Here is a 14,725-nt window from a genome sequence, read left to right on the forward strand (position 1 = left end):
ATATACATATATATACATATATATATGTATATATATATATATATATATATATATATATATATACATATATATATATACATACATATATATATATACATATACATGTATATACATATATATACACATATATATATACACATATATATATATATATACATATATATATACATATATACATACATATATACATACATATATATACATATATATATACATATATATATATACATATATATATATATACATATATATATATACATACATATATATATATACATACATATATATATATATATATATATACATATATATATATATATATATATATACATATATATATATACATATATATATATATATATATATATATATATATATATATATATATATATATATATATATACATATATATATATATATATATATATATACATATATATATATATATATATATATATATATATATATATATATATTTATATATATGTGTATGTGTATGAGCGGCACGGTGGACGACTGGTTAGAGCGTCAGCCTCACAGTTCTGAGGACCCGGGTTCAATCCCCGGACCCACCTGTGTGGAGTTTGCATGTTCTCCCCGTGCCTGCGTGGGTTTTCTCCGGGCACTCCGGTTTCCTCCCACATCCCAAAAACATGCATTAATTGGAGACTCTAAATTGCCCGTAGGCATGACTGTGAGAGCGAATGGTTGTTTGTTTCTATGTGCCCTGCGATTGGCTGGCAACCAGTTCAGGGTGTACCCCGCCTCCTGCCCGATGACAGCTGGGATAGGCTCCAGCACGCCCGCGACCCAAGTGAGGAGAAGCGGCTCAGAAAATGGATGGATGGATATATATATATATGTATATATATATATATATACATATATATATAAAATATGGAAATTATATAATAAAGAGATTTGACAAGGATTGTCTTTGATACTTTTTTTTAACATTTATTTACGGTTTCACGTTATAAAGGTCAAACGGAGGTTGGTTCTGGTTCTGCTTTGTGATTGGACAGCGACACGTCGACTGTTAACGTTGATTCCTATTGGTCCATTGCGTCTTGACGTAGACGGAACTAGTTTGTTTTCCCTGCTCGGTGATGAGGTGGAAAAATGGCGGAGGTCGCTCACAAGCTGGGCGGCGGAGTTTGCCGGTTGTCCACCGTCAGATCCGGCCAGAGTTTACCGGTTTGCTGCGGGGATGCTTCCGAAACTCGGCGTGAAAAGTGCATTTTTATGGCAAGTCGAAATAATGATGCTTTACCTGGGAATGAAGGGATGGTTTGGCTAAAAACCAAAGCGGCAGAACCCAAAGTAGAAGTCGGGCGAATGGCAAGAAGTCATCTTGTGAATGAAACTTGTTTGTACCAGAACTCAACTCGTTTTACTGGGTTTGGTCATGCTCGAGAGATTTTGAATGTATTAAACAGTTCTTTGGTTGGACCGCGAAGGTCTTCCGGGAGCAGAGGATCTGTTTCCGGTCACCTTAACCCGCTCTTCACGTCAACTCAGCAGCTGCGAGCTTTCTGCATCCTCATCCGACTAAATAGGTTAGAGAGACGACATTGTGACTCTTTTAAATCCAGAAGCTACAGCAGGACAAGAGACCCAAAAGATGACCCCTTGTACAGAAACAGGATGGCCTATTATGACATCCTCAAAGTGTCCCCTAATGCCACGCAGTCCCAAATCAAGACGGCCTACTACAAGCAGTCTTTCCTCTTCCACCCGGACAAAAACCCCGGGAGCGCAGAGTCTGCACTGCGCTTCTCTGAGATCAGCGAGGCCTACACGGTGCTGGGCAACAAAAGTCTGAGGAGAAAGTACGACCGAGGCATTCTGAGCATGACGGACGTCCGCGGCGTGGGAAGACCCCCCTCCAAGGAGACCCCGAGCAGGTCTACGGGATCCACACAACAGCAGCAGCAAACTACCTCCAGGCGCTTCTCCCAAACGGGAGGGAGGCCCATGTACGACTTTGACGCATTCTACCAGGCGCATTACGGCGAGCAGCTGCAGAGGGAGCGAGAAATGCGAGCCAGGCGGCAGCGTGAAGTCGAGGCGCGCAAGGAGAAGCTGCGCAGGTGGAGGCAGAGCAAGATAATCGAGGGCACGGTGGGCTTGCTGCTGCTGGTCGCGGGCATCGTTTTCATGAGCGTCAGCAAGCCCTGAAAGACGAGCGGCATCGGGACCACCACCCTTGTGGGGCGGTGCGTTGTCTCAGTTTTAGTCTTTTTTTCAATCAAGGGTTGGAGTCATTTGGGTGTTCGTTTAAGTCAATCTTTTGGGAATACACCTGGCAAAATCCTACAAATAAAAGTTTGCCCAACTGTGTGTGACACTGCAATGGCAATAAATTGCTGTCTAACTGTCTTTTGTTCATCATCCCTTTGTATTGCGGTGATTCCCAACCAGGGTGCTGGAAGAGGTCATCAGAGGTGCGAAGGGAGGTTATCCAATTTCACTTAGTTTACCCTAAAATTAACTACAAACGTTTGTTCATATATCTATGCCTGCAACATATATGGACAGACAGAACAATTTTAATGCTTCTCTATTAGGTGGCGGAGGGTCCAAACCTGTGTATCTAGCTGTTGCTATTTATAAAACAGAATAAGTTGCGGCCTCTTGTGAGTAAATCAGCCTTTTCTTCAATTAAACAGGCCTAGATTTCACACTGTCACTTATTCAGTAATAAATCGAATTGTGAGTAAATTAAGATGGGATGATGATCGTTATTTTGTGACATTTTTTCTTTGGTGGTATACTGTGAGATTTTTGTTAGTTTAAAATAGATGCCTTGGTTCAGGAAAGGGTGGGAAACACTTGTATAGAAATGTGAACTTTGAATTTGTGGAAAAGGAAAACAATAAGACACTTCTAACACGTTTTAAGGTTCTCATCAATACATAAACAGAACTATTGTGGAAGGGTTAATTTCCGTTCAACAAGTGAAACTCGTTTATGTCATCAAACAAGAAAATACTCTTCAGAAGGCCATTAAAATGTTTTCAATATAGAAATTAGGTAGGATTACCTAATTTCTATATGAAAATCATTTTGAGTGTATCTGTTCTTTAACTCATTCACTGCCGTGGACGTTTACAGTATATTCATGTAACACTATTAACCCGAAATATATACATATAAGAGAGTTTTGCCCAGCTTGTCAGACAATTGAGGTTTGTCAACCACTGTAAAGACTGACAGATCCCTGTAGATAGCGGCGTTGCATCGCTTTGGATTTGAGATCAACGCAGCTTTTGAGTAGAAACTAATTGCATGCTTTGGACGGGGGAAAGTAGCGCCATCCGGTGGATGTAATGCAAATTGAAATCTTAATATGGAAGATTAACGTGGAATCAGTGTGTTGCTCGGAACCATGCTTTGACATGTGATCCGAATTTCAGGAACAGAGATGACAATTTTATTTTCGCACCTATATTCATGCAACACAGCCAAAATCAGTCTGGCATGCATTCCAGTCGCTGACTAATTACAAGCGACGATCCCCCCAAGCTGAGAACAATAGCACACTAGCCAACGACTTGAATACCTTCTACTGCAGATTTGAAAAGGACAGTTTCACACCACACACCAATCCGGCCGCACCCGCGACCACAATCACACCTCTGACCTCTGCGTTAACCATCCATGAACAGGATGTGAGACGCATCTTCAAACAACAAAAGATTAACAAAGCGGCATGCCCGGACCTTGTGTCCCCATCCTGCCTCAAAGTCTGCGCGGACCAGCTCGCGCCAGTCTTCACTCAGATCTTCAACAGATCACTGGAAATGTGCGAAGTTCCATCCTGCTTCAAACGCTCCACCATCATCCCAGTCCCCAAGAAACCTGCAATCTCGGGTCTGAATGACTACAGGCCTGTCGTCCTGACATCTGTGGTCATGAAGTCCTTTGAACGTCGTGTGCTGGACCAGCTCAGAGTGTCACAGGTCCCCTGCTGGACCCCCTGCAGTTTGCCTACCAAGCGAACAGATCTGCGGATGATGCAGTCAACATGGGACTGCACTTCATCCTAGAACACCTCGACAGTGCAGGGACCTACACGAGGATCCTGTTCGTGGACTTCAGCTCAGCGTTCAACACCATCATCCCTGAACTCCTTTCATCCAAGCTTCTCCAGCTCAGCGTCTCACCTGCCATCTGCCAGTGGATTTACAGCTTTCTGACGGGCAGGACACAGCAGGTCAGGCTGGGGGAGGCCACCTCATCCACACGCAGCATCAGCACTGGGGCGCCCCAAGGTTGTGTCCTCTCTCCGCTGCTCTTCTCTCTCTACACGAACGACTGCACCTCAGCGAACCCGACTGTCAAACTCCTGAAGTTTGCAGATGACACCACTGTCATCGGCCTCATCAAGGACGGTGACGAGTCTGCATATCGACAGGAAGCGGAGCGGCTGGAGCTGTGGTGCGGCCGACACAACCTGGAGCTGAACACGCTCAAGACTGTAGAGATGATCGTGGACTTCAGGAGGCATCCTTCGCCACAGCTGCCCCTCACGCTGTCCAGCTGCCTTGTGTCAACCGTCGAGACCTTCAAGTTCCTGGGAATTACAATCTCCCAGGACCTGAAGTGGGCGACCAACATCAACTCCGTCCTCAAAAAGGCCCAGCAGAGGATGTACTTCCTGCGGCTTCTGAGAAAGCATGGCCTGCCACCGGAGCTGCTGAGACAGTTCTACACAGCGGTCATCGAATCAGTCCTGTGTTCTTCCATCACAGTCTGGTTTGGTGCTGCTACAAAAAAGGACAAACTCCGACTGCAACGGACAATCAAAACTGCTGAAAGGATTGTCGGTACCCCCCTACCCACCCTTGAGGACTTGCACGCTGCCAGAACTAAGACAAGGGCGTGCAAAATCCTCTCGGACCCTCCCCACCCTGGTCACCAGCTCTTCCAGCTCCTTCCCTCAGGTAGGCGCTACCGATCAATGCAAACTAGAACTAGTAGACATTCCAACAGCTTCTTCCCTCTTGCAATCAACTTCTTGAACAGCTAACTTACAATTCCATTACAACAAGCTGGCAATTTTTTGACTTGAGTTCGTTGTCACATTTCTGTATTATGTATTACTCGTGCACTCACTGTAGTTGTCTCGCCGTGCTGCACTATTTGCATATAGTGGCCACTCATGCCAGAGTAGTATCTGCTCCATTTGCACACTGATTGAGGAGTATCTGTAACATTTGCACAACCATTGTCCCAGATTATCGCACTACTCGTCACTTTAAACCGCATACACTCCTTGAAGTCTCAGTGCCCTTTGCACAATGGTCATTGCACCGGACTATTGCGATATTAGCCATTCGAACTGAGGACTCTGCATCTTTTTGCACAATTGTTGTTTGTTGTTGTTTTTTGTTAATGTCTTTATGTCTCCAAAGTGTTCTGTAAATTGACTGTCTGTTGTACTAGAGCGGCTCCAACTACCGGAGACAAATTCCTTGTGTGTTTTGGACATACTTGGCAAATAAAGATGATTCTGATTCTGATTCTGATGTCTTGAAAATGTAAAGATATGTAATTATGACAGTGGCACACGAGTCACTAGGCTCATTCAGGGATTTACTATACATTGTGTTACTGTATTAAATTGAATCCAACCAAAGTACTCCACTGTGGATTAACTTTGTTTTTGTCGTGTGACGTTTGGCCTGTAGATCGCCTGATGAAGACATCACAGTGACGTCCATCTGACGTCATTTGAGCTGAACGACGCTGATGCTATTAAAGGTGGACTATTAAAAAAAATTAACGGGGACTGTTTGGGATTTCATTTATATACATGTATACACCATACACACTATGTATATAATGGTATACACCAGTGGTTCTCAAACGCTTTACACCAAGTACCACCTCATCATAACATATTTAGCACTCCAAGTACTAATATCATGACCAACATTAAAACCAGGTAATGTACTAGTAGTGTTGGTCAAACATGAGAGTGGTTTTACAATATATGCAGTTTGAACATTATATGAAATCATTCTTTCATGTACCACTAGAAGGAGTGTGTGTCCCACTAGTGGTACTCCTACCATACTTTGAGAATAACTGGTATACACTGACATATATATAGCTATAGATATGATATATATGATGGAAGGCCACAAAACTAAAAATTAGTTTGTTCACATTTTATTCACAGAAATATAAAGTAGTACGTCAAGTACATCACTTTGTACAAAATTGCACATACTCTCCAAAACTCAGTCAGACAACAGAAACAAATCAACTGTTTGAATTATTATTTTTATTTTTTTAAACCAAGTGTTACGAAAATAAAAGGGCACAAAGACTAAACATACTCTTCAAAACAAAGCAAGAAAACAGAAAAAAATCAGCTTTTTGTTTTGCTAAATAAATTGCTGTGTTAAGGGCATGAGCAGTCTGTGATATGTGTGATGGGGCCCTTGCACAAAGATAAGACTCAATAGGGGAGGAAAAATTCATTTACAGCAGTTTAGGAATAAAAAATTTGTTTCAAAAATAGGATTCAAATTGGCACATTAACCTCCTAGGCTGTGCTGGAAAACTCTGCGAGATGGCCACGCTTGACACATCGATCGCTCATCGATATGTTCCACTCAGCTGAACAAAAGAGTTGACCATATTGCAAAAATGTGTCTACTTTAGCGTGTATGGTGTTAAATTTGGCTTAAATGCTTCTCTGATATCTTGTTGGCAATAATGCTTGTTCAATATTTGTTGATGCTTTTAATATCCACCGAAGGCAAAGCAGTGCGGCCATTTATGTCCAGTCAAGTGTGGCCATCCTTTCCCACAAGTCTGCTGTGCTCCCTCCCTCCTCCTCTTTCCCTCCATTTTTCGGTCCAGTGACATGTTGAAGGCATGACTTTGAACATAATGTATGCAGAAAAATAAAATAAAAAGATAGAAACACAAAACATTTGTTTTTGCTTTCATTTTTCATGAGTTGAACTCAAATATATAAGACTAAGGCCTATTTCTCTCAAATATTATTCACAAATCTGTATAAATATGTGTTAGTGAGCACCTCTCCTTTGCCAAGAAAACCCATCCACCTCACAGGTGTGGCGTATCAATACCAGGACTATACATTTTAGAGTGGCCTTTAATTGTGGGTAGCCTAAGGGACAACCGTGCAATAATCATGTCTAGCCAGCATCTTGCTATGCCACACCTGTGAGGTGGATGGATTATCTTGGCAAAGGAGAAGTGCTCCATGAGCCAGAGTTTGACAGATTTGTGAACCATATTTGAGAGAAAGTGCTTTGTGTACTTAGAAAAAGGCTTAGCTCTTTAAGTTCAGTTCATGAAAAACGAGTGTTGCGTTTCTATTTTTGTTCAGTATATTAAAACATATAGCATATATAATCTACAATTTACCCATATGATGAGCTTGCACCACAAAAAAAAACAACAACCTTGTTTTAGAAACACTACTGTAGAACAGCGATCATCCAAAAATACTCCAATACACACACACACACACACACACACACACAGATATAAGCTAGTGTGACAGCAAAATAGAAGCCACCCTGACTCATATGATACCACTTCTGCATTGATGATGTGGAGAAATGCATGCAAGTTTGGGAGCATTTCGTTTCATCATTTTGCTTGCTGCATTCCCGAAAATGGGGAAGCTGGACATTTCGCACCTCCGACAAGGAAAAGGGTGACAGAACGCCACCTGAAATCGAGTTTGTAGTCGACGTAACCTGATTTCACCAAGAATCATGGTCACATGCATGAAGAGCAAATACCAACTACTGTATTTTTTCATCCAGTTGAATTCTATATATATATATATAGAGAGAGAGAGAGAGATTTAAAAAAAACTTTTTTTTTTTTAATGATACAAATATTTTTGGAATATATATTACATCTTATTATCTCTTCTATCTAAATACAAAAATATATATCTCATTATAACATATAATATATATTAATTAATAAAAATGCATTGTACAAATGAAGCCCTCCCGCCTCATAAATGCGTCACCCCAAATAGACACCAGGTGCTTTTTATAGTTGTGTAAACAAGCACTTATTATTATTGTTTTAGTTAAAGTGATACTTTTGGCAATACCAGAATTTACACATTTCTATTTTAAATGTTTGTCTATTTGACTTTCATGCTTTGATTTGAAAAATAATCAGAAGTTACTCACTCACGAGTTGTGCAGTACTTAGTTTTTTTCACTGACTACTTAATTATTTGGGGGATTACTTTTTTTACTTTTACTTGAGTCATATTATTCTTAAGTAACAGTACTCTTACCTGTGATGAAAATAGAGACTTTTGCTCAATACAGTAAGTACTATGCAACATTAAAAAAAAAAAAAATCCCAGAAACATTATGGGATGCCGAACCTCAGAGCTGTGGGGCAGATGAGCTAACCACTCGTACACCGTGCTTCCCATTTTTTTGCCCACCATGTGTGGGGTCGCTGACATTTTTTAAATTGCTCAAGATGTTAAAAATTGATACAGTATGTGTGTAGCTCGCTTTAGACAATACATAGAAAAAAACCCAGCTCAAAAACATCCAACTTCCCTGTTTTCTCAAATGCAGCATAAGCCTTTCATGGCACCCGTTCTTTTTTTGTTGATCAGACTCAGACTGTATGTGCGCAGCAGACTCCGAGCTTAGACTCCTCGGGGGAAACCTGGAAGATTCCCGGGATGGACTCAAAGCAGCTTTCCAAACATGAACTGGAGCCTCACTTTGGGCTCATTTCAAAGTCGGGTGTCAAGGAGGAAGTGGTCAGATGAGCTGAATCAAAGCCATATGAGTCTAGGGGGGTGACTTCCTGTTACTCTTTCTGCCTACACACATCCTCGCTGCTCTTACTTCCTTCATCCAGGCCCCTCTGTGAGTGTCCTCTACATGTAGCCCTTTGTCACGCCTCTTAACACTTAGACGGTGCGAAACACAGCTGCACAGCTCGGTGGAGTCACCGCCCCTCTCAAATCAAGAAAAACAGGAAATTGCAGTTGAAACACAAACAAACAAAGCGGCGGGTTTGGAGCATTTTCGTCGTCGTCGCCGCCTGCCTATCATCCCACCTGTGAGCAAAGCCAGGCCTCGGGTTCGCTCAGTAGAAAGAGTACTGGTTCTCCACGGCTCGGGCCCGTCGGGTCCCGTCAGCGTCGTGGTAGTCCTCGGACGTGCCGCTCGAGGCCTCCAGCAGGCGCTCCGAGCTGTTGCTGCGGCTCTGTAAGCCCCCGCCGGTGCCCGGGTCGCTGCGGGAGAGGGAGGGCAGGGCGGTGGGTGAGGAGGAGGTACTCGAGGAGAGGGGGGCGTCGGCGGGCGGCCCGGAGGAGGGCGAGATCCCGGGAGGGTGAAGAGCCGGCTGGGCGGAGTCTGGGCGGCAGCTTGCATCTCCCCTGGGCGGGGTGACGAGCGGAGGCACGCTCACGTCTGTGGATCATTGAGAGAGTAGAAATTAGGGCTGCAGCTATCGAACATTGTTACAATCAATTTTCTTACCGATTATCCCATCGATTCATTAGATAATCATTGATTTTGCATTATTAAACCACAGGTATTATTGTTGTCCAGTTGGGGTCGCTATACTCACGTTCCACACTATAATATCTGTGACTTTTGAGTGTGTGTGGCTTTTAAAGGTGAGTGGGGCTTGGTCTGGTGAGTGAGGTAAGTGAGTGAGTTGACTGAGACTGTAAAGTTGGCTGTTCTGAGTTCAGGTTAGCAGCTGGCTCTGAACTGGCTAACTGTTAGCCAGTCTGTGTGTTAAAGTTGTCAGTTGTGGCCATAGACAAATGTTTATGACATTTATTTTGTTTTCTAGAAGAAATGGATGACCCAGTCATAATATTGTACTGTATTGCATTGCATTGTAATTTTCTTTCTAATCTCAACTGTCTCCTTCGCTTCCTCTGGTCCATGTTTAGTGTGGTACACACCATGCCACCGAACAGCACCGTGATTGCTTGTCATCCTTTAAATAGGCCGTTTCAAGACACCTGTGATGCTCATTAGAGGACAACTTTTTTGAACGTGTGCCTATGGTCCAATTATTTTCTAAGGGTACCATCATTTTTGTCGAGGCCAGTTTCATGAGTTTTTTTTTTTTTTCAATAATTCTTTTGAACCACAATTCAAAAGCAATGTCTGATTTTCAGTGGTTATTTTTCATTAATTCTTTTATTTATTATTATTTTTGTCAGATTCAAAATATTTCAAATTTTCATGACTTTTTTTATTTATTATTACTTTTGTCATATTCAAGTTATTTCTAATTTTCATTATTTTCTTTATTTATTATTACTTTTGCCAGATTCAAGTTATTTCTGGCGGCACGGTGAACGACTGGTTAGAGCGTCAGCCTCACAGTTCTGAAGACCGGGGTTCAATCCCCGGCCCCGCCTGTGTGGAGTTTGCATGTTCTCCCCGTGCCTGCGTGGGTTTTCTCCGGGCACTCCGGTTTCCTCCCACATCCCAAAAACATGCATGGTAGGTTAATTGACAACTCTAAATTGCCCGTAAGCGTGAATGTGAGTGCGAATGGTTGTTTGTTTGTATGTGCCCTGCGATTGGCTGGCAACCAGTTCAGGGTGTACTCCGCCTCCTGCCCGATGACAGCTGGGATAGGCTCCAGCACGCCCGCGACCCTAGTGAGGAGAAGCGGCTCAGAAAATGGATGGATGGATGGATGAAGTTATTTCTGTGACCACTGTGGGTTTTTCTTTTATTAACAGAGGGATAACAGCAATTTTGTCCATGTGCGTATGTATATACTAACTGATGACACTGAGGGTGTGTGAGGACAAATTTGAAACAGTGCCATTGCTAATATACAATAGTTTACAGTTACATCGGTCAGCACTACTGATTTTGACGGCCCTGGGCAGATTACATTGACATGGCAACACACAGATAAATAAATCTTATTGGACAAAAAATCCTAACATCTACCTACACATACTCGAAGCAATGCAGCCAAGAGAAACGCTACAAAATGAAGAGAAAAGACTGCTGGGAATAGATGACCACATTTTCATGGAACAAACATTCGAATTTTGCTTGTAAATGTAGAGCAGCGCGGAGAATGCCTCGCTGGGCCGGACCACCTACCACTGATGTCTGTTTATCGCTACTCGCGGCAGGGCTTGGTCCCTATTCCCCACAAATAGCGGGGGTTTACTGTATCTTGGTGGAGCAACTTCAGCACGACAAGGCTTCTCTTTCACAGGCAAAGTGTAAACACTGGCAGTGTGGGCCTTCCTTTATTATCCTTTCTCAGTGACTCCAGCAATACCGGTGCCAAAGACATGCCTGACCAGTGTATCAATAACGCCTTTTACACCAGAATCAAACCCTCGCTCTATGCGCGACACAGAAGGCCCCTGTATGACCACCAAAGCAGGGCTGGGTCCACGAGTCTAGGCCAGTATGCAAAGCTGCTGCGGTATAATCACGCCCTCACCCTCCTGTACAGGAGGGTATTCATGGCATGCCAGTGTGGAGGGTCCATGCGGTGCAGGTTCATTGAGTTTCAGGTCTGCTTACTTCTATAAGGAGAATACATCTAACCATGCAAGAACACAACCAACTTGCTAGAAGGTTCTTTGCAAACTTTTATTATTCTCTGATGCCTTTGAGGGCCAAATTGATACACAAATAGATTTACACATTAATCCATTAATTAATACGCTCCCAACTGAGCTGTTTCAGCAGTGCCCATTGTGGCATGGAAACAATTAACATAATAATACATAAATACAAAATTTTAAATATTGCAAAAACACAATCAATAATTAAATACTTCAAATAGAAATACATTTGAAATTGTTGTTTTCCTGGATCAAGTTTCTTGATACTTTATGGTAATTTGTGTTTCGTAAACACTTGGGTGTTTTTATTTAAGGTAGCATCTAAGTAAAAACAACTGAATAATAAATTACTATTAAGTACAGAACAATTACAATCCCAATTCCAATCAAGTTGGGACATTGTGTTAAACATAAATAAAAACAGAATACAATGATTTGCAAATCACGTTCAACCTATATTTAATTGAATACACTACAAAGACAAGATATGTAATGTTCAAACTGATAAACTTTACTGTTTTTAGCAAATAATCATTAACTTTTATAATTTTATGGCTGCAACACGTTCCAAAAATGCTGGGACAGGTGGCAAAAAAGACTGAGAAAGTTGAGGAATGCTCATCAAACACCTGTTTGGAACATCCCACAGGTGAACAGGCTCATTGGGAACAGGTGGGTGCCATGATTGGGTATATCATTCACAAGCAAAGATGGATCAAGGCTCACCTCTTTGTGAACAAGTGCGTGAGAAAATAGTCGAACAGTTTTAAGGACGATGTTCCTCAACGTACAATTGCAAGGAATTTAGGGATTTCATCATCTACGGTCCATAATATCATCAAACGGTTCAGGGAATCTGGCAAAATCACTGCATGTAAGCGGCAAGGCTGAAAACCAACATTGAATGCCCGTGACCTTCGATCCCTCCGGCAGCACTGCATCAAAAACCGACATCAATGTGTAAAGGATATCACCACATGGGCTCAGGAACACTTCAGAAAACCAATGTCAGTAAATACAGTTCGGCGCTACATCCGTAAGTGCAACTTGAAACTCTACTATGCCAAGCAAAAGCCATTTATCAACAACACCCAGAAACGCCGCTGGCTTCTCTGGGCCCGAGCTCATCTTAGATGGACTGATGCAAAGTGGAAACGTGTTCTCTGGTCCGACGAGTCTGCATTTCAAATTGTTTTTGGAAATTGTGGACGTTGTGTCCTCCGGGCCAAAGAGGAAAAGAACCATCCGGATTGTTATGGACGCAAAGTTCAAAGGCCAGCATCTGTGATGGTATGGGGCTGTGTTAGTGCCAATGGCATGGGTAACTTACACATCTGTGAAGGCACCATTAATGCTGAAAGGTACATACAGGTTTTGGAGAAACATATGCTGCCATCCAAGCAACGTCTTTTTCATGGACGCCCCTGCTTATTTTAGCAAGACAATGCCAAACCACATTCTGCACGTGTTACAACTGCGTGGCTTTGTGGTAAAAGAGTGCGGGTACCAGACTGGCCTGCCTGCAGTCCAGACCGGTCTCCCATTGAAAATGTGTGGCGCATTATGAAGCGTAAAATACGATAACAGAGACCCCGGACTGTTGAACAGCTGAAGCTGTACATCAAGCAAGAATGGGAAAGAATTCCACCTGCAAAGCTTCAACAATTAGTGTCCTCTGTTCCCAAACATTTATTGAATGTTGTTAAAAGAAAGGTGATGTAACACAGTGGTACACATGACCCTGTTCCAGCTTTTTGGGAACGTGTTACAGCCATACAATTCTAAGTTAATGATTATTTGCTAAAAACAAAGTTGATCAGTTTGAACATTAAATATCTTGTCTTTGTAGTGTATTCAATTAAATATAGGTTGAACATGATTTGCAAATCAGTGTATTCTGTTTTTATTTTCTGTTTAACACAACGTCCCAATTTCATTGAAATTGGGGTTGTAAATTAAATAAAATTGCACTAAACTAAATAACATTAAATACAATTCAATTCATTGAACTTAAATCAAATCATATTTGGTTCATGTATTCAGTGTTTATGTAATACACTACAATCACAGCTAAAGAAAAGTGTAGTGTAGTGTTGCATGATAATGTGGTATTACGTGTAGTTTAATGTTGGCATGTACCTGCGGTGGCGCTCCTCTGCACTTGAACGTAGGAGCGTAGCGTGATGTCTGCCGAGCCCCCGGACTCCAGCGGGATGGGGTGAGCGTGGAAGTGTCTCAGCATGTCTGACACGGTGTGGAACCACAAATGGTGGACGTGGCACTGCCCGTTGTCGTTGACCGACAAACGTAGGTGCTGGGGTAGGAGTGAGAGCAAACACAGAGATGGCAGAGGCACAGCTCGGTTCAGTGAACATTTGAAGCTGACGGGGCGAGACGTGGGTCAGAGGTGGCCGGAAGCGCACGACACAGAGGGCTAGCAGGCGGCTTCCTCAATACGGCTGCCTGACAGGATGCAATGTGCAGGAAATGTGTTACATAATGCTACAGGAAACAAATAACAGTGAAAATATAAGCACAACTCTTTTTTTGTTTGTTTTTACTCCCATTTTTCATGATCTGAACTAAAGCATCTGAGACTTTTTTGACATACAAAAGACCTATTTGCGTGGCATTGTTCTGTGTGATAAAACTGCACATTTTAGAGTTGCCTTTTATTGTGGGCTGCCTAAGGGACACCTGTGCAATAATTATGCTCTCTCATCAGCATTTTGCTATGCTACATCTGAGATGGATGGAATAAAGTGTGAAGTGAAGTGCTCATTAACACAGATTTAGACAGATTTGTGAATAATATTTGGAAGAACATATTTGGGCTCACCCACGTTCCCTCTATTGTGGAAATTATAGAAAGTATAGCTGTCGTTACCACGATGCCCTTAGGGCAGAACTAGGGGGTTGGGACGAGGTAAGTAGCTTCTAATTGAAGAAGCGGGGTTCAGAGTGTGAAACCAAACCAAAGATCATCTTTAACACTGCGCAGGGATCTCAGTTACAGGGTGTTAAGACTGTTCACTTTACGACTGATTTACTCAAGGTTTGCTCATGCGAAAACGGGCGCAAACTTGTGGAAGCTGATCTACTAACCATGTG

At 42.4% G+C, this 14,725-nt stretch overlaps 2 protein-coding genes across 6 annotated transcripts in view; one reads left to right on the forward strand and one right to left on the reverse strand.

The window, feature by feature from the left end:
* The first annotated feature begins 1,019 nt into the window (after nucleotides 1-1,019).
* Nucleotides 1,020-6,178, forward strand: dnajc30b (DnaJ (Hsp40) homolog, subfamily C, member 30b). Its single transcript, XM_061782122.1, has 2 exons — nucleotides 1,020-2,219; nucleotides 5,697-6,178. Exon 1 carries the CDS (start codon nucleotides 1,123-1,125, stop codon nucleotides 2,179-2,181), a length of 1,059 nt encoding a protein of 352 aa, XP_061638106.1. The 5' UTR covers nucleotides 1,020-1,122; the 3' UTR covers nucleotides 2,182-2,219; nucleotides 5,697-6,178.
* A 97-nt stretch (nucleotides 6,179-6,275) lies between these two features.
* The window catches only part of LOC133482222 (SH2B adapter protein 2), a 39,261-nt gene continuing 30,811 nt past the window's right edge, over nucleotides 6,276-14,725 (reverse strand). For 3 of the 5 annotated variants that reach the window (XM_061782120.1, XM_061782118.1, XM_061782117.1), the window contains 2 exons: nucleotides 13,754-13,928; nucleotides 6,276-9,458 (listed from right to left, as the gene is read on the reverse strand). In XM_061782120.1, the coding sequence (XP_061638104.1) occupies nucleotides 9,133-9,458; nucleotides 13,754-13,928 (501 nt within the window). In that variant the 3' untranslated portion in view covers nucleotides 6,276-9,132. Of the gene's footprint in view, nucleotides 9,459-13,753; nucleotides 14,078-14,725 lie in introns of those variants that run through there. The other 2 variants (XM_061782119.1, XM_061782121.1) reach the window with 2 other exon arrangements.

Source organism: Phyllopteryx taeniolatus, chromosome 8 (genome assembly GCF_024500385.1).
Source record: "Phyllopteryx taeniolatus isolate TA_2022b chromosome 8, UOR_Ptae_1.2, whole genome shotgun sequence".
In the NCBI taxonomy this organism is placed as follows: domain Eukaryota; kingdom Metazoa; phylum Chordata; class Actinopteri; order Syngnathiformes; family Syngnathidae; genus Phyllopteryx; species Phyllopteryx taeniolatus.